This window comes from Cnephaeus nilssonii (assembly GCF_951640355.1).
Source record: "Cnephaeus nilssonii genome assembly, chromosome: 2".
NCBI classification, from domain to species: Eukaryota; Metazoa; Chordata; class Mammalia; order Chiroptera; family Vespertilionidae; genus Cnephaeus; species Cnephaeus nilssonii.
This window is the reverse complement of record NC_137073.1, coordinates 103335508-103358343: the sequence shown is the minus strand read 5'-3', so window position 1 is coordinate 103358343 and position 22836 is coordinate 103335508. Positions and strand designations below refer to the sequence as shown.

The 22836-nt window shown below is 38.7% G+C and overlaps 1 protein-coding gene across 4 annotated transcripts in view; it reads right to left on the bottom strand.

Annotated features, from left to right (window-relative positions):
• The window catches only part of SEMA5A (semaphorin 5A), a 392963-nt gene that overhangs the window by 125553 nt on the left and 244574 nt on the right, over positions 1 to 22836 (bottom strand). For all 4 annotated transcript variants that reach the window (XM_079793136.1, XM_079793135.1, XM_079793138.1 and 1 more), the window contains one exon: positions 1598 to 1660. In XM_079793136.1, coding sequence (XP_079649262.1) covers positions 1598 to 1660 — 63 coding nt within the window. The remainder of the gene's footprint in view (positions 1 to 1597; positions 1661 to 22836) is intronic.

The window sequence follows — 22836 nt, the reverse complement described above, 5'->3', positions numbered from 1 at the left end:
TTCTCTAAAATCAATGAAAAGCATATCCTAGGGTGAGGATTAAAAAAAAAAAAATAGAAGAATGAGGTTATCAGATAGTGTCCTGGAAGGCCTGTATGTCACCAGGCAAAGGGGAGTTGGCACTAGAACCATGGAAAGAAAGGCCGATGTTTTCCAACAGTGAATCTTACTAGTAGAATGAAAGAAAGCTGATTTTTTTCCAACCCAGCCCCTGGTAAATTTGATTCCCCACATGTCATTCCTCAAGCACAGGTGATCTTAATTGAAGAACTCCCTGTACTTTGTGAGTGAGGAGCAAAGGTATAACAATACACCTGTCATATCAAGACATACATATCACAGGGAGGAGAAAGAAAGCCATCTGGAAAGCACTTTGTCAAACGGCTTCTACATAATCTATACAGACTCAATAAGGTTATTGAGGTAAATAAATTTATTATGCACTTATTTCTTTTCGGGGGTATTTCAAAAGACAGTATTCTGATTTTTTTGTAACCTTTAAATCTTCCTGTATGTCCAATGACTTATTTCAGAGGCATTTTGTGAGGTTAGAGATCTTTTGGTAAATAGCCTTTCTTTTTCTTTGTCTGCAAGGGTTTCCCTGGCTAAGACTGTATTTTCTTCCTCCTCCTCTGCCCTCTTCCTAGCTCTTTATTCATCTTTGAGGAACACAATGACTAAGTTTGCTGAGATTTACCTCCATGTCCAACCCTCAAGACTGTTGAGTTCAAAGACAGAGAAGCAGGCAATGAAGTTGGATAAAATAAAGTGCAGGAGAGTCTCTTACACATACCACCGGTATGAGGGAGTTTTCCCAGCGATCTCTGCATTTGCTATACTGTTTGCCCTGGGACCACACTTGGTAAAGAACAAGCCCTCTTTGCTGCTCTTGAGGATCAACTTTCTCCTGGACCCAAAGTGTGACTGAGGTTGGAAAGCCCTTGCTCCGAAAAAGGAAGGCGATCCCTAACAGAATGAGACCTACTGAGCCTAAGACCCAGGCGCAGAAGCATTTCCTCAAGATGATCCAGCATCATTTTCTCAGAAACATAGACTTCCCCGGGAGCCACTCCCTGGGCAGCCAACTGTGGGAGAGCACCCCTGCCATGGGCACCGCTGCTCAAGACATGCCTTTGAGCCGTAGCTACCCTGCCCTTAGGAACTTGGGGGTACAGATTTTCTTGTGCTTATTTTTAAAATATGTTAAGTTAAATTATTATAAAGAACTCTCAAATCACTTTTGATGCCATTATTTTAGATATCATGTAGTCATTTTCTGGAGTTAGCTGTAAGGCACAACTGGGAGAAATCTAAATATTATTTTAAAAATCCAGGCCCACAGTATTCTAAATGATATCATAACCAATTAATTTCATTGCTTAGTCTAACGTCTGAGAGTGCAAATTAGATCTGATCTTATGCTCTAAATCCCTTTTGGAAACTCACTGAATGTTAAAACCTGGAGAATTTACTGCACATATATTTCAAAGCTTGCCTTTTTCACATGGCACCATAATCAGGAATAGCCTTCACATTAACATGCTTTATGTTCCATCCTTCAAAAAGCTGATGACCGCCATGACCGCGCCCTCCTTACCTCCGATTTGCCCTTACTGTAACAGGCCTTCTTGGTCGCTTCATCACATTCCCACTCCTCAGCCTGTAGGAAACACCAAAATGACAGCAACTATTATAGTTCTGATTGAACAAAAGGCGGGAGAGATACCAAGAACCAGATTAGGGTGACCAACAGGACACCACTATTTTTAAACTAATATAGGATTTAGAACAAGTACATAAAATCGGTCCTTTGGGTTTACACTGAGCTTTAGAACTAAAGAATTTTAAACAGCTCACCTCCTTTAAAATCATGAGATATTTAAGCAGTAATCATGGGATATTTAGATCTAGTCACTATAACAGGCGCATGTCCAATGTGATGGTGACTAGTGCACGATTACAGAAACTGTCACTTCTGTGATATCACAGAATAAATCCACAGTACATTTCAAAGAGAAGCCTGGAAACAAAATGATCTGAATACTCATTCAGACATCTTCATTTTACTTTAATAGCATGTCATCTATCAATATTCATTGATAAGGAAGCAAGGAAGATTTTGCATATCATTACTCCCAAGGTACATATGCTATAATTGGTAGTCAATAAAATAAATACCTCTTGCAAAAATCACAAACCAGTAATTTTCATGTTATTAGCTCTGACTAAATATTTAGAGTCACAACTTTTAAATATTTTTTTTTCTCAGACTTTTCAACTCCAACTCATTACTGATCAAGTAGATGTGGCTACTTACACATAGGACACTAACTCACAAACAGAACCTGTGATTAGTTAAGATAACATACAGCACTTATTTCACAAGAGGAAATGGTGCTTGCAAACATTAACGATCTCATGCTGACATTGTGAATCATTTTTTGTACAAATGTATGCATCCGAGTTGTTGATCTTTTATATTACTGTGTGGAATGTGAACTATCATGGGTAAAAATGCTTTCTCCATCTATATGCATATTGTTATAATTATGTTCTATCTTAATACTACAGTTGAATTTCTAAAAAATTTGGGGTTTCTGAAAAACTGGTTAAATCATTGTCAGAAAAAAAACTAAGCGAGGGGGCAATTTCTTTGTTAATTTGGCTAATGTTTAATAATACTCAAAGTTAGCTAAAACTAAACAAATGTTAAGTATTATGAAGAATAACGGTTTCACTCTTATTTCCAGAAAGATTTTTCTTCTAATTCTCCTAAATTTAGAAGAATAACAAAGTCATGCTAACATTATTATCTAATGTCTACTTGTCCTCCAAAGAATGTGACATAACAAAGATTGAAACACGAAACACTGCATCTTGTATAACTTATCTAACTTGGCAAATATGAGTCCATAAGAAAAGTATTCTAGAGAGAACACTCTAGTGCCTTTCAAACAGAAACAATACTACAGCGTTTCCCTTGTGCAGACTTCGAGATATTTGTCAGTGTCAACATCTGATAAGAGAATTTTATTCTTCTATGATGTTTTCCTGTTCATAAGTCTTAATGGCAACAATAAAGTCACAGTTAATCAGCATCTCATGCAAACAAATGACTTGAATTCCATGGTACGATGACAAATACTTTCATGCAAAGTGATGGCACTTCCAGAAGTGATAAGAGCTTCATGTAGAGTTGTATAACTGTCTTTCCCCGTGAAGCACAGAGGGAATAAATGCACTGCTGTCATTCTGAGTGGTCCTTTCCTTTCTTAGTTCTCTTTCTAGAAGCTCATTCTTGTTTTTATTTAAATAAACATATCCGTGCCATTGCCCTCACTTAAACTCAAAACAGAATTGACTCACTATGATATATTCTCTTAGCAAAGTAGACCTCATTATAACTATGATTTTATACCACCAAGAGGATTTAGTGTTATACATCACAGAGAGAAATTAACTTCTATGCAGTGAAATACTTTAGATAAAGAGGTATTTATAGTGGCCCTCAGTGGCCTAGCGATTGTATTGAAAGTGAAATAGCAATACTCTCTTCAGTAAACATAGAGCTATGAGGAGCAGGGTTAGTCCCAGGGTTCAGAACAGAATATTTATCAAATGACATCAAACTTGTTAGATCATTCTGCCGAAATGGCAAATAAAGAGCTTCCCAAGTCCACCTAATTGCCAAGTAGCTTTTGCATTTTCCAGATAAATACTGGCCAACGACTGGAAGGGGAAAGTAATAGAAAAAAGAATGTGAGAGATTTCAAAAATATTTCATTACTTTACTCAGTTGAGTAAGAAAGAGCAACTACTCAGAAAAGTTTATCAGACCAACAGAAAATAGAAGAAATCTTACAGGTTTTTCTAAAGACAGTTTCTAAAAATAGCAAAATGTACTTTCCTGAAACATTTTCATACACAACTCATCAGCTTTCCATAATATTCAAATCCAGAATTAATTAAGGACCATGACTGTATAGCTTTTCTGTTGACTCACTTCTCACTTTCTACCTGAACAAAGGATAGGGTAAGAAGGAATTATATTAGCAGTAGAACTGAACAATCTATTATAAAGCTGAACCCATATTGTAAGGTATCATAGAATATGGAAAATAATGGAGTTGAAAATGTGTGTATTTCCTCACACTGATCAAAAATTGGGTGTTCCAGATTAATCCCATAGTGCTTTTCAATTCCCTCAGTAAACTAGATTTTACCCATTTGATGACTGTGGGGAAAAACAAGTGACCAAATAAACAAACAAAAAAACCATCAAAAAACAAAAAACCACTTTCTTTGGATAGAAATATAGATACCAATGCAACTCTCCTGTAGGAGATTTTAGTTCTCAAAGTTACTCATCATTCTGTATACAATTTGATTATGTTTTGACCTGGGCATAACTTTTTTCATTCCACAGATTGGTTCTAATCAATTAAACTTGTAATCAAGCCTCCTCACTCTACTCTCAGTAGAGATTCTTGGTTGTTCTTTCATGTATCATGATTTTGGAACAAATCCCACAACTGATGTATGACGCCATCTTTCCGGTTAACTTACTTTTAAGAGACTTTTTTACCTACCCAAACCTACCTCTAAGATAGTCAAAACAAAAGGGAAATTGTTCTTCATTCTACATTCCAGATCTCAATACAACACTCATGATCTAATTTTCCACGTGTCTGGGTTGTTTTAATCTTAAAATTTTGTCCTATCTTGTCTTTTTCCATTGCACGATAGTGATAGCCCAGCAGAGAAAAGGAATGTTAATTCCCTATTCCCTTATCCATTTATTCTTCATTTTATTTTTCAATAGCAAATATGCAGCAGTAATATTGCCATTACTTGGACAGCCAAAAGCTATACACAGTAGGCAAAGAATTTGAAACACCTACATTATAAAAGACATGAACATTCCTGTTTGTGGTGCATTTTGTTTGTCTGTAAGTACACACAAATAACATCTGCAGTCTTCAAGTTCTTAAAAAGATTTTTGCTTTATGCACATGTATTCATTCTCTTTTTCGTGCAATAAATATTCAGTAGGTACTGAGCAAGTGCAGGGCATTGTGCTAGGTAATGATTGATGGAAGGAGAAGCAGTCGTATAGATAATATTTGCCTAAATCAGCTATTAGCTTATAATAAAATATAAGTGTCTCTCGGCAGTCTAGACAAGATCATAAGAATGCAACGGTGCTCATTTTCATTGTTAGCATAAGCATGGTCATCTCAGATCCAGTGATAGACTGGAGCTAACTACATCAGCAACTTCCAAGAAGTAACAGTGCTACAGACAGACCTAAATGGAAATGGAATAGGTTTAACGAAAGTCGTTTTTTATCTGCAGAAACCCTGATGACTTAAGGAAGCACCCAGTGTTTCAGGATACAGTAAATGCTTTGCTGTCCCCTCCCCCCCGCCCACACACACACACACACCTGCTCGGGTGATGACAAGCTGAGCTGAGATCTCAGGGGCAAATCAGACGCGGGAAAGAAAAATGATGGGCTCTTTTTATGTATGTGTTACATACATATAAATCCACAGATCTCAGAAGTATATAAACAAAGCTGTGTATATCACATTCCGCCATGAGAGAAGTTAATTAGACAGGGACCGGCAAAGGCAGATACTTTTCATAAAAATGAAGAGAACAACATTCTTAGGCAGATGGGCCACTACTCTTGCAGCAGATGGCTTTGCTAATTAGATACTGGCAAAAGATAACATTTTTAAAAACCTAGTTTAATTACATGGTGCCAAAAATTAACAACCACCTGAGGGCTTGTTTTATATGTTTGCATTCATAGTCTTACGTCATGTATCTCTGTGACATGCTGGAGAATGTTAAATTGTCAGGGTGATTATAAACAAATTGCTAGGAAACGTAAGCCCATACCTTTGTTCAAAATGGAAGCAAACACAAACAGGTCGACACTTGAAATAATTGTGGTTTTAATGAAATCTGAATAAAGTGTCGACCCAGCTATCCTTGAACATAGGCATCATTGCTAATCCTATATAATAAAAGGGTAATATGCAAACTGACCCTAACGGTGGAACGACCAGTTGCTATGATGCACACTGACCACCAGGGTGCAGATGCTCAACTCAGGAGCTGCCCCTGGTGGTAAGTGTGCTTCCACAGGGGGAGCTCCACTCAGCCAGAAGCCAGCTCATGGCTGGCCAGTGCAGCGGTGGTGGCGGGACCCTCTCCTACCTCTGCGGCAGCACTAAGGATGTCCAACTAACAGCTTAGGCCCACTCCCCAGGGAGAGCGACCTAAGCCGTTAGTCGGACATCCCTCGAGGGCTCCCGGGCTGCCAGAGGGATGTCTGAATGCCAGTTTAGGCCCAATCCCCCCGGGGAGTGGGCCTAAGTTGTCAGTTGGACATCTCCCGAGGCGTCCTGGACTGTGAGAGGATGCAGACCAGGCTGAGGGATCCCCCCGCCCCCCCGCCGAGTGAATGCCAAGTGGCACATCAGATGGCATGCTGTGCCATGAAAGGCATAAAGTAACTTCAGTCACTCTGGAACAATGTGTCCAACTTTCCTCTCTGCCATTATTTCTGGGTGGACATGAAGTCTACTTGTTCACTTTAATATTAATTTTCCATATACTTGCATTTATGTCCATGTCAAATAGAGGCAAGTCCATGTCATTCTTATTGGTGATCTACAAACTAAAGTTTGTAGTACAAACTAAAGCCACCTGCATAATTCTGCCATCCTAGCCACTTACATTCTCTCTGTCTCATTTCCCAGTACCCGACTCAACCACCACAATCTGTTCCTTGTTGTCATCCTCAGATCATGCAGACATGTTCCCATGCCTATGCACCAGCTAGTCCCACTTCCTGGAACGCTCTTGTCCCAGATACCCACCTAGCTAACATCATGCTGTCCTCATGTCTTTGTTCACGTGTTATCTCCCCATTGTGGCCTATACAACTATGCGTACAGAACCACATCTGCCCCCTCAACCCCCACTAGGAGGCAAGTGACATTTGGGTAGCATCTTGCCCTCTCGGTTCATTTATGTGTCCCCAGCACCTAGAACTGTGCTTCACATACAACAAGACCTCAATGGACAGTTGTTGAATTGATGAATGAATTACAGAATGCTGTACACACACAGCCTCGGAACTGGAGGACCTCCCATGAGGAATGGGCACGGGAGGTTTTGGAGACCGTGAGTGGCTGGGCGAGCACACTAGCAGCTGCACTTCTATGGTAAACTCCCTGCAAGGATTCCTTTTCCAAACAAGTGAAGAGAAACAATGAAGTGAAGAGAAACAATGAAAGCGACTTCTCTCTGAAGAGGGGCAGGAAGGCGTAGGAACAGGGACTTCCACACTTTTTCAGCAATAGACGCACTTCTTTAAGGAAATTCTTCCACATAATTTCATATAAAAGAAGGCAAACATGGCATTTACTAAAGTCATGTATTAAGTGCAAAATGATAACATCAGTAAAAAAGGCAAGGCTAGTGACTGCCGAGTCATACGACGCTCAGTAAATATTTCTGCATTTTGTTTTCTTGCCTACTTTTGAAATAACACTGATTATACAAGTTGAGTAGTAATAAAGAAGGCCACCTTTGAATCTCAGTTACTTTGGGGTATAATCAGAAATGAAAGAAGACACTTTACCCCAGGCTATACAATGAACCAATTAATCCAAGTAATATTATTAAAAAAAGTTAATTCAGTAAGATTTCCAATGTGTTCATAATGTTGTGTATGATCTACATAAGTGTAAATTCTATTTGAAGTAATAGAATTAAAATTTATAATACATATAAAATCCCTAACCACCTCTAGAAACCTGAGATCCCAGGAAACATATTTGACAAGTTACTGTTTTAAGGGACCAAATGTGTCTGATAAGCAGTGCAAAGGACAGACCTAAGGGTAGAGCAAAACAAAATAATAGAAGATGAGTTCTAATAACCCTGTTACTGAACATAGATGCACCCCACTAGGATGCTTTTATGGAAAAAAAAGACATCAGAAATGAACCCAATATTAAAGGACATTATAACATCTGGTATAATTTTCAATGGTAATCTTCAGACATGGAAGCTTCAAACAACTGTTGCACTTCAAAAATGTTGCCATTAATGAAAGTGATGTGAGAAGGTAAGGCTATTAAGAGCAGCTGCTCTAGGATTGAATGAAATCACTTTCATGGATCCAAATGGATTGGTTTGAAAAGTGGCTTAATGTCCAATCTGTTAGCCTAAATGTAGTGAAAAAGTCCAATTACTAGAGGAATGGTTATTTTCAACATAAATTTTCTAAAGTATTAATATGGAAGGAACTCAATTCAAAGTCAATCAAGCATGGGATTGAAGTGTTGCCATCAGCATGGACTGAATTCTCAAGGTCTTGCCTAACTGAGTATTTCCCAAGAGTGTTTCAAGGGAAAACTATTGCTTCTAATGCCACATTTTTCTCTTTTTTAGAACGTACAATAACATAGAAGATGCCATTCAAACATTACAGTCTCTGTAATATTCAGCAGAAATCATGATGTTCTCTAGAAGCTAAACAGACATAACCCAATCAAGTTAACATTAGACATTTTAGCTGATGTAACAATTATTCTGTACATGCAGAGATACTCCAAAAGGAATAAGTTGATTATTGAATATCATGAAACATATCTGCCTGAACTGAGCTTATTAAGACTATTTGAAGACTTTATGGGACAATGAATGACATGAGCTCTTGCAAAAAAGAAAAGGGAAAGAAAGAAAGGAAGGGAGGGAGGGAGGAAGAAAGAATAAAATAAGGAGAAGTATGTTGGCATGGGATGCTTAGGACCTTGACCAACTCGACAGACAAGCAACTTGATAGAATGAAGGCTTCCTTAAACGTCTTCACAAAGCTCAAACTGTAGTATTCTTCTTGCACAGAGCACTTGGCTCCTGGCAATCATATTCTAGGACCATTGGGAAAATGAAGAGAAACAAGTCTGGCCCTAATATAGAAGTGAATTTCCTAGCCATATGATGAGATTTCATTCAGAAATATAGCTAAAGGGTTCAAAAGGGACTGCATATCATAGGTCATGAAAGCAGTAGGGTTTCTCTTTTGAGGCAACATGAAACAAATGTATAAAGGGACTCTAGAAACTACAGCATGGATGCAAATGAAGATGCAGGAATCCTGTAATTCTTTGTCTGGCTTAAAATTTCATTTTACTGGGGTTAATAGATTTTTTTTACACCTTCAAGGTGTAAACACATTGGACATTATTTGTGATTGTGTGTTAGATTTCTCTTGCTTGGAGTGTAAGGTCACCTATATTGGAGTCATCAGTCTTGGTGCTGTTATTCTTTACACTGGGTAAATCCTAATGAAGACATTCTATACAAACTGTCAGCTTAACAGCCAATAAAGATGCAAATATATGGGTGTTTGTTTTTAGTTTTTCCCATCAATATTTCCTACTTTTCTGAAACTAGCTTCATGAAAAACAAACAACACACCTGATTTTTCTCCACAGTTTTGTGTTAGAACATGTGGGCTAGAACCACTGGAGAGCATATAAAGCTCAGATTATAGATGCTTACTGAGGATTTGTTTTTATACTCTCAGGACCATTCAGAATTTGTTTACTATTTGTGTTATAAACACTTGATTCCTGAGATTCATCTTACCGCTACCAAGATTAACTTCACTTCCAACTTCAGAATATATTGAGCTATTTGCCAGATCACAAGATATATTGAAAAGCCTTTTATGAGCCTTATCAGTATTATTTCCATAAACTTTTGCTTGCAGCTGAGAAAAATAAACATTAAAATTTGTTTTCTGGTGTACATTTGGGCAGTTACATTTCTCTCCTATTTTAAATAAAATATATAACAAGATGATATACTTCTGCTCAAGAAGCATTATTCACAATATCACAATATTAAATGTGGATTTAATGAATGTTATTGATATATTCATTTCTCAGTTAATATTTAACAGTCTTGTTATTTTAAGAATAGCTGCTTGAACTTATTAAAGCAAATACATGACTTAACATTAAACATCCATCTGTGATTTTGCCATTTGTTTTTTCAAACACATTTCTCTCTTCTATAGTATAATCAACTTATTTATATGCCAGGGGCAAGTCCTAAAATATGATCCTTCCTAAACTCTTTGATGAAAAAGCACTCTATCTCGTGAACAAGTAAAAAAGTGTTAAGTATGAGAATAAGAGTTAGTGACTTTATGATATATATATATAATACTTAAGATACTTTGAATGAAAATTTATATTTTTGTTATATTTTACAATAAATGGAGGTGCAAATCACTCAGCCTCTCCCCCGCCCCCTGCTCCCACCTTTCATGTATTCTTAGCAACTCTTCTGATATGTGATTAGACAGAGCTGACAAGTAATTGCCAGATCTTGCAACTTTACCCAAATTCCTGCAAAGGAATTTGATTTTGAAGTCAATAATTTGGCTCTATGGCCCTGAATAGTATCCAGAAACACAAACTGTGTATGTCTGGGGTGGACCCTTGTGGCAGGCTGAATAATGACCCCTGCAAAAGATAATCACATCCTGTTTCCTGGGACCTGTGAGTGTTACCTATAGGCAAGAGGGACTTTGCTGATGTGATTATGGACCTTGAGATGGGAAAATTAGCCTGGATTATACATAATAACGAAAAGTATCCATATAAAGGGAAGCAGAAGGAGCTTTGACACACACAGAGGGGAAGGTAATGTGATCATGGAAGCGGAGATGAGAATGGTGCAGCCACAAGTCTAGGAAAGCCTCAGCCACCAGACTCTAGAAGAGGCAAAGAACAGAATCTCCAGTAGGGAGGGAGGGAGGGAAGGAGGGAAGGCCAGGAGACACCTTGATTTTAGCTCCACAGAATCATTTTGGACCCCTGGGTCTAGAACTGTGAGATAATAAATGTGTTTGCTTTAAATTACCAAAATTATTGGTAATTAGTTACAGCAGCCATAGAAAACTAATGCAGGCATATGTACACATGAGTCATGCACACATGTACTAACACACACACAAATGATTTTTATGTCATCAGATAGAAAACTTCACCTCCAGTTCCTGCCAAATATCTGAGCTCGTAGTCCCTGATATCAAAGAGCTCTCTGAGGGAGCTACTCTGTGATTTGGGGAGTATTGAAGGGACCCACATGTGGGTGGGGATGCCTCGAGGCTTGAGCCAGATTGTCAAAGAACTGATGAGTGGATGGAGGGGTGAGTGTTCATGAAAAGCAAAGGAATTAGTCCGCGCACACACCTGGAATGGAAAGAAAGTATATCTGTTTGAGGAACTAAAAGTCACTGGGATATGGAATGAAGAGGAAGATGGCTTCACAGGTTGGCATGCAGCTCAGGACTGGCATCACCAATCCTGCCAAGGAGTTCAGACTTTGTTCATGAACTAAAGAAAAGGTATGGATACGATGTTAAGTAAGATGTTGGTGTGGTGAGATTAGTAATGGAGAAAGATCTCTCTGGGGATGGATAGGAGACTGACTGCAGGCCACCAGCAGTCAGATATTGAGCTGAAATAAGCAGGGGCAATAGAGTGACAGAGGGGTGGGTAACCAGCTATTAGCAGTGGGAAGAGCACCATAGGTGCATGGGAGGGAGACACCCACACACCTGACTCGATTATTGGGTGGATATCAGTAGCTCAAGTCTTTCTTATCTATAATAAGATAATAATTCCCCTCCTTTGTCTGGCTTTAGAGCGCAGGCTGTACACAATTATGGGCTGCCTTACTTCCATCACCATAGTAACTGCAGTCCCAGAAAAACAAACTACCTTTGTTATATCGTTTGAAGAAAAACATAATAGGGCAATAAATTTATTTCCAAAAAGAAAACAGTTGACAAAAAAATTCCTAGGATGTTTTTATCATCACCCTTTTGAATCAAGCATACTTTAGTACCTTGGTAGTAAATTTTGTTCTTTCAAAACCAACCGAAAAAAACCAACAAACCATATTAATCACATGAAAGGTTGTGTTAACATTTTAAGAACTCACAGTTCTTTATCAAAGGAACATCTTTATCAAAGTCTAATGATAATGACTTATTTGCTTGGAATTCTGTGCCCTGAGTCAAACAAATGGAATGATGTAAAAGAAATATGACAGGAACAAATGAAAAAATTAGAGGTACTTGACTTAGAGGACACTTAGCAAAGTTAAAGAAGTTGAAATTTATAAGTGGAAAAAAGTAAGAAAAATAGAATAGAAAAATTAAGGTTTTCCTATCTGTTAGGCTTATATTTCCCTTAGATTAACATATATGAGTAAAATTTTGAAAGGAAGCTAGCTATTACAAACTAAATATTTATTCAGCCTCTTAACCAGCCAAATTCGGAATTGACACTAGAGTTTCATGTATATTTGGTTGGGTCTCAACTATAATTCTCAATATCAACAGAGGAAGTTTACTGCTGTTTTCAGTGAATAAGTTGGGTCAGACTGATTTTTCACATTTCGACTCTGAATGTAATCACCACTGCCCACCTTTCAGATGAGCAGAGTGAGATCAACCAGACCCAACAGATCAAGGAGGCCAGCAGAAAGCGATCAGTCATCTGGAGTTGATATACTGTTCTAAGAGTGACTGGTATGTACAGGAGCAATGCAACAACAGGAACAAGAAATCAGACAGGGTGTGAGAGTCACACACCTTAAAAGAGCTGCCAGGAAGATATATTGGGGAAAACAATCCAGAATTGTTGGTGGGAGAAGATGACTGGTACTCTTCTGCCCACCACTACACTCTCTGCCCTCCCAATACCCCTATAAATCAGGCACTGGTATTAAATTCATCCTACATAGTAGGTAGAAAGGTAAATACCTCACCAAAGGTCACCAAGCTACTAAGTGGATGATCCAGGACTCGAACACAGGTCTCCCTCCACCTCACCTGGAATAAGGGTGCTAGCTAACCCCCTTCTCCCACAGCACAGCCCAGGGACACCCTGAGGAGGTGTAAGGGACAATGAAGCGGTGAAGCCAGGCCTGGAAAAGACAGACTAGGGGCCTGGTGCAGTCTGGGTTTTTACACTGGCCAGGAGCCAGCCTATCTGGTCTCTCCCAGTATGTTACTCTTCCTTGTCCCCAAATAGTCTACAATTCCCCCTGTTGTCCTCTTAATGTCTTCCTAAATGGTCACAGGCTGACAGTAATGCCAGTATTAAAGGGGGAAACCAAATGTATCTCCTGAAGCCACCACACAAGCTGTGGAAAAACTTGTACTTTTTAGGACAGTCAAACCCTACAGCTCTAACATCTCTGAAATAAGTAATGCTAACAGTTATCTCCTCATTTCCTAAGGCCTAGAGATCTGATTAGGCTGGATAATTGAGAAGCTGCTTTTTCTTCTTTATTTTTCCAAATAGAATAACTTTTTTCCCTGTACACATCTATATATACTCTCACTCAAGGCCAACCGATTTAATGGATTGTGATGATGGATCATTAGGTCTCATAATTATTTTCTTAGGATTGTTGCGGCTGTGAAAATCAAGCCACAAACATTCAAATAGCAATTATAAAATATTTAATTGCTTTTTAATTTAGAAGTGATTTCTGGTTATGAGAACTATCTCTGCCCCAGTGTGTTCATCATTCTCTTTGCATATGCAGAGACCTCATCAGTCTATTTATAACCCCTTTGATTGGTTTACCTTCTATGGTGTTTTGACAAATGTCATTTGTAATTGGTTAGATTTGTGTTTATACTAATATACAAACCAGGTGACTCAACCAACACATAATTTTTAATTACCCAATTTTAATTGAGTCTATTAAAAAATGAATGCATCAGCCCTGGGTGGTGAGTTTAATTGGTTGGAGTATCATTAGTATAGCAAGGTTGTGGGTTAGATTCCTGGTCAGGGCACATACATGAAGCAACCAATAAATGAAAAATAAATGGAACAATAAGTCGATCTCTCTTTCTAGCTCTCTCACTCTAAAATAAATTTTTAAAAAATTTTAATGGATGCAGCCAGTCCATACGTGGTCTACAAAAATCTCAGACTTCCACCTTTTCTAGATATCTCACCCTGGGTATTTCCAAAATATTTAATCCCTAGGACATCTCTGCCAATTTCTGCTTTTCCTTTAAATAATCATGTGTCTCAGGAGAAACTCTTAGCATTAGAAAATAGTTTCTATATTGCAACTACATCAGAGATAAAATTATTATTGCATAATACCCCTAGATGACAAAGTTTCTCCTTTGATACCTTACACCACTTAACGCAGCCATTGAGGCTCATCTGTGTTTCATATTAACAAACGCATGATATATGAAATTGGATAGAAACCCTATGTCACCCCTATATAATCATATTAATTGGTTCTATGCTAAGGAGACAGGTGATGCTAACTATTACTCATATGTCTATGTGATCCAGTTTAACTTGGATTAGTTGTAAACTTATTCAACTAATATTTACCTATAAACCAGGATGTCACCATTCGATTACCAGTCAAGGCACATGCCCAGGTTGCAGGCTTGATCCCCAGTATTGGGCGTGCAGGAGGCAGCCCATCAATGACTCTCTCTTACCACTGATGTTCTATGTCTCCCTTCCTCTCTGAAATCAATAAAAATATATAAATTTAAAAAAAAAGAAGGAACAGAATGAGACAGCTCTGTACACAGTAGAGGCCCCAGGAGGTGAAGAAAAGTCCAGCAAAAGGTCAGGGTGGGTCAGGGTGATATCACTGCACCCCACCAGCAACTGTCGGCACCCAGAGGGTGTATCTGCTGAATCCTCATTTAGACTGAACACTGAAAATAGGCTGAGAATGAACATAGGGGAGAAGAGTTGTCATATGTCGTGTTGCTAAATAAAATAGAAATGCTCATTCTGGTTTGAAAAGAATCTCTAAAGAAGTTACAAGTCTTCCCCTCTTCCCTTCAAATAGGTTCTGAAAATGCTAGTTTGAAGCTTACTTCTATATATTCATTTTAGTTCTCAAATTAGAAGGCTCAGTGAACCAAAGTTTTACAACCCAATAAAAATCCTGAATATTGGATTAAAATGTATTGAACCAACTTAGTCTCAGAGATGATGTCATGTTACCTAATGGAGACTAATAGCCAAGCAGACAGGCTGCTGATCAAGGAGGAAGGGACAGACAGCAGGTTTGTGTGTCAGTCTGTCTTCTCCACTTCCAGGGTCAAAGGCCAAGTCATTAACATGATCAGGTCCCTCTCTCCTCATTTGTAAAAGACAATGAGAATCCTGCTCCAACCACGCTTGGGTCTAACTGGGTATATGGAGAGCTGGCCTGAATGCTGGCTATGTAATTTAGTTGAATCTTTTCATTTCTCTCTCTCCCTCATTATTCCTGGAGAGCACTATGCTAAGTGAAATAAGCCAGTCAGAAAAAGACAAGTACCATTTGATTGCACTTATATGTGGACTCTAATGAACAAAATAAACTAACAATATAGGAACAGACTCAGATAGAGAGCAGACTGACAGCTGTCAGAGGAGAAGAGGGCAGTGGGGCTGGGAGAAAAATATCTTATTGTCCAGTACTCTTGCTTCTGTGATGATGTGAGATGATACAATGAGTAAACGATGAGAAGATATGAGGTGAATGATATAGGCATTGTGATGTAGAGTTAGGCTACTGTCAGGGTTATTTGAAAGTGCTATATAGGGCAGTCAATCTGATAACCAAGGTGACTTAGTGACAAATAGGCAGGTAGCATATACCTCCTACAGCATTCAGATGATAAACAAAGGAATGGGTCATGTCCCAGGCAGGATGAAGTGGGATGGGGAGAGATTTCATCACTCTACTCAGAACAGAATATAATCTTAAAATTAAATTGTTAATTCTAGAATTTCTTATTTAATATTTTCAGACCATGGTTGACCTCTCAGGTAAGTAGAGATGGGGGAATTACTACTGTACAGCTACAATAGTAGAAATGCAAGAAGGAAGAAATGCAAGTAGCTACTGGGCAAAAGTTTGCTTGTAATATTCTTAAAGGGTTCACAGTACCTAATATTTCCATATGTGTTGAGGAGAAATTGTTCTTTGCTTTGGGGGAGATTTGAAAATAAAATTTCAAGTAAACATCTAAGGAAAAGCTAAATCCACTCAGTCAGTAGGGGGAAAGAAGATATAGATGTTTGCCAAAAAAATTCTGTTCAGAGTAATAGTATTAAGCTGCTTATTGCAATATTTAGAGAAAGCTGGAACAAACATTAAGGAATGTTGATTAAGGAATCATTGGAAAGTTCTTATCAATGTGTGATACAGTGAAAAATACATATTTGGCCTTTGTATCCACCTCCTCCACCCTCAGTTCCTAACATAGAGCTCTGAAACTCTTAAAAATTGTTATTCAAAACAAGCTCCTTTCAATCACACCAGAGTTTATGCTGATGAGGTGACTCTTGTGAACTCCAAACACAGCTTCAGGATGAGGGCTGGTTGCCAGGGGAAGCAACCGCATAAGGTAGAGTGTTGGCACTTACAGCCCCACCCCTGGGCCTCCAAGAAGGGACGAGGGGTCGGAGATTGAGGTCAATCATCAATGTCCAATAATTTAATTGAGCATGCTGATGGAATAAAACACCCCAAAAAATACCTAAATGAAGGGGTTCCAGGTTGGTGAACATATTGAGGTCCTGGAGGGTGGACACCAGGAGAGAATAGGAGGCTTTGCCACGCACTCCCCTCCCCATACCTTGTCTTGTGCATTTCCTCCATTTGGGTGTCCCTGAGTTCCATCCTTAATAATAAACTGGTAAATGTAAGTAAAGTGTTTCCTTGAGTTCTGTGAGCTATGCTAGAGAATTTTTTAATCTGAAGGGGGGGATAGGGGTGCCCTGATTTATAGCCAGCTAGTCAGAAATACAGGTGACAATCTGGATTTGTGACTGGTGTCTGAAGTGGGAATCATCAGCCTTGTGGGGCTGATTCCTTAACCAGTGGGGTTGAAGAAACTACAGATAGTGTTAGACTGAATGGAACTGTAAGACACCTGGTTAACGTGCAGTTAACCAGATAATTGACTGGTAAGGGAAAACACACTCATTTGATGTCAGAAGTGCTGTGAATAGAAACAGATTGGATAAGGAAAAGAATAAAATGGCCCCTGCTTTTTCACTCTGTCCCCCAGATTCCCTGGTGTCATCAGAACACGTGTATCCTCCCATCTCCTTAATTCTCCTGCAGAGATTGATAAGAAGTGAATTTAGCTTGTAAATCTATTTTATTGTTGTTGTCTTTAAGCTAATTTTAGGACTGGAAATTCTAGAATGGTGGCTTAGTGCCTAGTTTCTTTTTAGGAAATATGGTCTGTAATGAAAGATGTAAACAAACTGAAATTCAAGTCTATTTGGGGGGATCCTGTTACAAGATTGGAAGAGAATAAAACATAGCATTAAAATATACCACTTTCCTTTTAGCTTAAGTCTGTTACTTGCTGTTTAAACAATGCACATTTGCCCAACACATTTCCATAAGCCAAGATTAACTGGATTTGTACAGCAGGAATAAAGACTTGGGCAGTGAAAGAGGGGAAGAAGAAAGTGAGAGAGAGCCAGGAAGGAGAGGGAAAGGGGTGTGCTAGAAGGCAAGATGGTGGCAATGATAAAGAAAGCATTGAAGCACTTAACTTCTAAGTTTACATTTTGTTTCAATATTGTTCAAAGCAAATCCCAGAATAATCTTCTAATTACTTAAAATTCAAATGTAGCCATATATCCAGGGAACCATTTTATAAGGAAATAGTCAAAATTGATGTCAAATGAGTCACTTGGCTAGAAAATATCCTAAAGTTCTCAGCTTTGAGGCTCCCAGCTGGTGAGAGTGTGACATCCTCCCTGTAAATATGTGGGTAACGTTCAGGGTTTCCTCAGTGGACCTAGCGCCCAAGGATGAAAACACAAAACAGGAAACCCATCTCTAGTTTTACGATTTTGTATATCCCACTTGCAAAAAGCTATCTTCCTCTCAATAATGACTATAGCTCTTTGATACCAGAAATAACAAAGAACATTGGTCCCTATCTAATTCACTTGCTGTCCTGAGGTTGGGGGGTGAAGTAAGAGAGAATGGAGTGGAGCCAAGAATCCTTTATGTAACAAGTAATTCTGTATTCCTTCTTTTGAGTTCCAAAAAGGTGGCTAAGAATTGTCTTTTTTTAAAATATATTTTTATTGATTTCAGAGAGGAAGGGAGACAGAGAGAGGGATAGGAACATCAATGATGAGAAGGAATCATTGATCAGCTGCCTCCTGCACACCTCCTACTGGAGATCAATTCACAACCTGAGCATGTGCCTTGACCAGGAATCGAAGCATGGACTCCAGGTTCATAGGTTGATGCTCAACCACTGAGCCATACTGGCCGGAATAAGAATTGTCTTTGATTTGAAATATCTTCTAATATTACTCTGGGGATTCTTCTCTATAATGTACAGACACTTCAATATTTAGGAATGGAATGTGAGCCAAGTGTCAAACAATGAGCAAGTGGTCTCTTTTGACTACAAATGAGTGCATTTTTTTTCTTTTCTTTCTTTTTCAGACATGGTAGCATGGTGCGTACAATCAAGGCCCACTATAATGTGCTGCTGGAGACCTGGGGGACACTCTAGGGGTCTCAGATGGCCTAACTGCACATTCCCCTCCCTGCTCTGTCCCCATGAATAAGGTCGCTGAGCCCAAAAACCTTGCTGGGTCACAGGACCAGGTGCTGTTCCCTCTCATCACTGACTACTGGCTCCAGTTCTCTGCCAGCCCCTGCAATTATTCACATGAACCAGCTACATCTTCCCTCAGGGACCAAGGGGCAGCCTACACAACCGGCCTCCCACATCCCATCATTCCCTCTGTTCCCCATGGGGACCTGCTTGTTATGTGGTGTCCTCCTTCCCCAGCTGTGAGTACATGTGACAAACTGCTGTCACCGCATCTGTCCAGTGTTGAATGTCTTGTGTTCACCCATCCCCATTACCTTATGGGAGGGGATCCTTTCTGTCACCATTGGGTGAGAAGGAGGCAATTAATTAACATGGGCATTCCAGCTTATGCGGAACCAAGTTCAAGGGAGCTGCCCCTTGGCTTCCATTTAGACCATCAGAGGACTAGGTTCTACCCACAATGAATGTCTGGGCTCGGGATGCAGGGGCAGCGAGCACTGGCCAGCTCCTCACCATGCGCTCCAGGGGAATGTCAGGCACGAGGCTGCTGCGCTGTGTTTTCATGTTGAGCGCCTGGCATTTGAAAAATGCTAGAAGGAAAAGGGCAGTATTTTGTGGAGGAAGACCAAAGAGGAATTGCTAAAGTTTTAACATTCCTTGCCCACCAGCACCCCCTCCTTCTAAGTCTCTCCCACATGTTCTCCCACTATCACAAAAAATCCATTTATCTCACATTTCCCAACCTGTTCATGAACAAAGGGCATCAGTGCTCAGTTCCAGGCTGTGCTCTCCAAATGTCGCTGGCTCTGCGTCTGCCCTGAGGGCATCTTAGGTTACCACGGATTTTTGGTGCAAGTCTCTGAAGGCAGGTTGATGATTCCAAGGAGAGAACCGTCTAGTCCACTTTTGGGTTTTGTTTTGATGTTTCAGAGAGCAGTTTTGTGAGATGTCAGTTAGCCAGGGCATATTTCAAAGCACAAGAGGGTTTCTGGACTTCCTGGGTATCCTATAAGTAGAATCTGTTGGCATCCCATCCCTCTTCTTATAAATATATTAATTAATATAGTAAAGAGGATGAATAGTAACATATGATTGGGGGGGGGGGGGGAGGGGATCCTGTTATTTGTGACAATTTCTCAAGGCTATGGTTCCATAGAAGATGGTTACACATTTACAAAGTCTTTATCAATATAATGATGTAATTGCTTGGCTGAATAAGCCATTATTTTTTAGTGTAATTTTAGGCTACACTGGAAACTTTTATCAGGCCCTTATGACAGTCCTAGAAAAATATTTTATCTTTAAAACAATTTCTTCCACCCTATAAGAATGTAGGAAGATGACAGCAATGAAATGATTGCAACTATTCTCTTTCAATGGGAAGCAGCAAGCATGGTTAAATTAGTAATATCCTATTTCTCCTAGAGTAATGAGGAGAATTTGATCCAGCCCAAAATGCCCCCCAAATTCTAGCCCTGTTCTGGAAAGATCATGTGTACCCCATCTTTGTAGCCCTGGTTCAGAGTCTATGTTTGAAATTTTCCATAATGATATTAACATGGAAGGCTTGCCATGTTCTGGACATTTGAACAATAGCTTCAAGCACCTATTACCAAGTACTTAACTGAAGAGAGAATAAATGAGAGAGACTTTAATTATGATCCCTTACTTTATTCTCAGGAAACTCCTTAAAATTCCTATTTTACAGATCAGGAGCCTAAGGTTCAGGTTGAGGGTAAACACCTCACTGAGCTCTGCCCAGCTAGTGGCAAAATCAAGGTGAGACACTAGGTTACTGGCTCAAAACACTAGGATCTTGCCACAGCCCTAGGTGCCCAGACTACAAACAGTAGAATGAAGATCTTACATGGCTGTCAAATTCAGAAAAAAAATAAATTCTTATTTTGTATATACTAAGAAGAGGCTGAGCTGAGAATCCAAGCATACTTCATAGGTTCTTTGATTTGGAGAGAGCCATGTAACATCAAATCTGACCTAAACCCTTTCTACCTTCCTCACTATATCACACTGACAAGCTGTTGTCAGGTCTGCTTAGTAAATTCAGTTGGTCGAAAACATCAATTTCTTGTGACAATTGAATCTTTGGTCCAATTGACTTTATGAAGCTTTTTCTGAAACTGAGCTGACATCTAACACCCCATAGCTATTACCCTTTAGTTCTGGTTCTACTACACCTATTACATAAATTCTTAATTTTCTTCCACATTCTTGTTCCTTTTGTTTATGAAGCCCTGCATTGTCTGCCTGGATCTTCTCCTCTGTACTAGTGTGCCCAAGTCCCTTGGCTAGTTTCTCAGATGATATGATATAGGGTTCATCAGGCTCTTCTGGTTCCTTTCTTCTCTCTTCTCTGTGATTGGCTATAACTCAAAAGGATAGAATTCAACTAAAACATCAAAAGATGATATGTCATGTTGTCTGAGATTTGCTTCAGAATAACCTGGTGCTGGTTTGTGTACTGGGAAGTAGTTAAGATAATAGATAAAACAAGAATTGTAAAAATATTGATAAATTTAATCATAATATATTCTCTTTACCTTTGTCTATGTTTGAAATTTTCCATAATAAAAAGATGTTTTAAGAGTATAGTATGAAAAAAGTGTGTAATACTTCAAACAGATTCATTAGAAAAGCTAGAGCACTACATTCCATATCATAATATTGATTACTGGAAAAAGATGATTACTTTTTTTAGAGCCATCTAAATCTGTTGAGCTGTGTTTTCTGATACACCTATTCTATTTCCCATTCTTGATTAACATGCTTGAGTCTTGTTATTTTTTATTGTTAATGGATTTAGCTCCAATTGCAAAGCTGATTATTTGCCCTTGAAAATATTATATTGATAGATTTCACCTGTTCAGAGCTAGTGGACCCTAAAACTGTCAGTCATCTTATTTGCTTGCAACTATCCACCAAGATTTTCAGCAAATCCTTAAATCCTAACCTGAATCATTGATAAAAACACTGAGTCAGTCTGAGGTTAGAAACCTAGAGAATGAATTTGCAAAACATTTTCTTTGTGTGGAAAATGTACACAACAATTCAGTCTGAAAGGGTGATTATTAAACAAACGGTGATAAGATCACCCATTTATTGAGAAAAACACAGAATATGAGGTCATGAAACCCTAAGGAAAGGAAATATAAAGCTTACTTTTTATGCCTTTTTGCAATAAAGTTCAGAATTTGTCAGTCAATGGTAATGTGATAACACTGAGCTAGAATTTCAAAAACTTGAATGATGATGAACTAAAAATGCCACCCTAAGAAATATCACTGCCTCCCCCCCCACCCGCAAGCAATAAGAGTTGATGCAGAGGTAGAACACATTGAATCTAGAAGTGAGAGAAATAGATAACTAGATGTTAATAAAGAATTTATTTTCCTTCCGCGCTGGCAAATTTCATTTACATCAGACTTTATAAATAATCACCTTCAACACTTCAACAGATAGCTGTAATTTATCATGAATTTTTAAAATGCTATCTTGTATATAGATGATCAGCACCAACTATTTGATTTGTAATTGCTTAATAATTAGGGGATAATTTATATTAAACTCTGTTTTAAATATATTAATTTATTTTTGAAGTAGGTATATTTCAATTTGTTTTAAAAATGATGACAATTTCATGATAAATAAGCTGGTAAGGTGCACAACACTTGCATCATACAATTATCTCCTGGGATGCTAAGCTAAAAACACTTTTTCCCCCCTCCAGGTTATAAGATTAGATCTTTACACTAAAGAACCTACCAGAAATGCATCCTCTGGAACATGACAGGCCATATAGGGAGGGGACTACACAGAGAGAACAACTATGCACATTGAATCACCCTAAGTCTTCACCTACAAAAATCACCTGGCATAGAATCACCCCCCCAATCAGAGACACCTTGGTGGCAGATGGAGGAGAGGATATAGACAGGTAGACAACATATAAGAGAAAATGTAATACTATCTTCTAAAGGCATAGAAGGACTAAAAATAGATATTAATGATAATAATCTATTGTGTTGGAGATGTGACTCTATTCTGATTCAATAACAAGACATTAGAGATGGCTGTGGAATTCATAAAAGAATACAACAATACCATTTTTGTACTGGCTT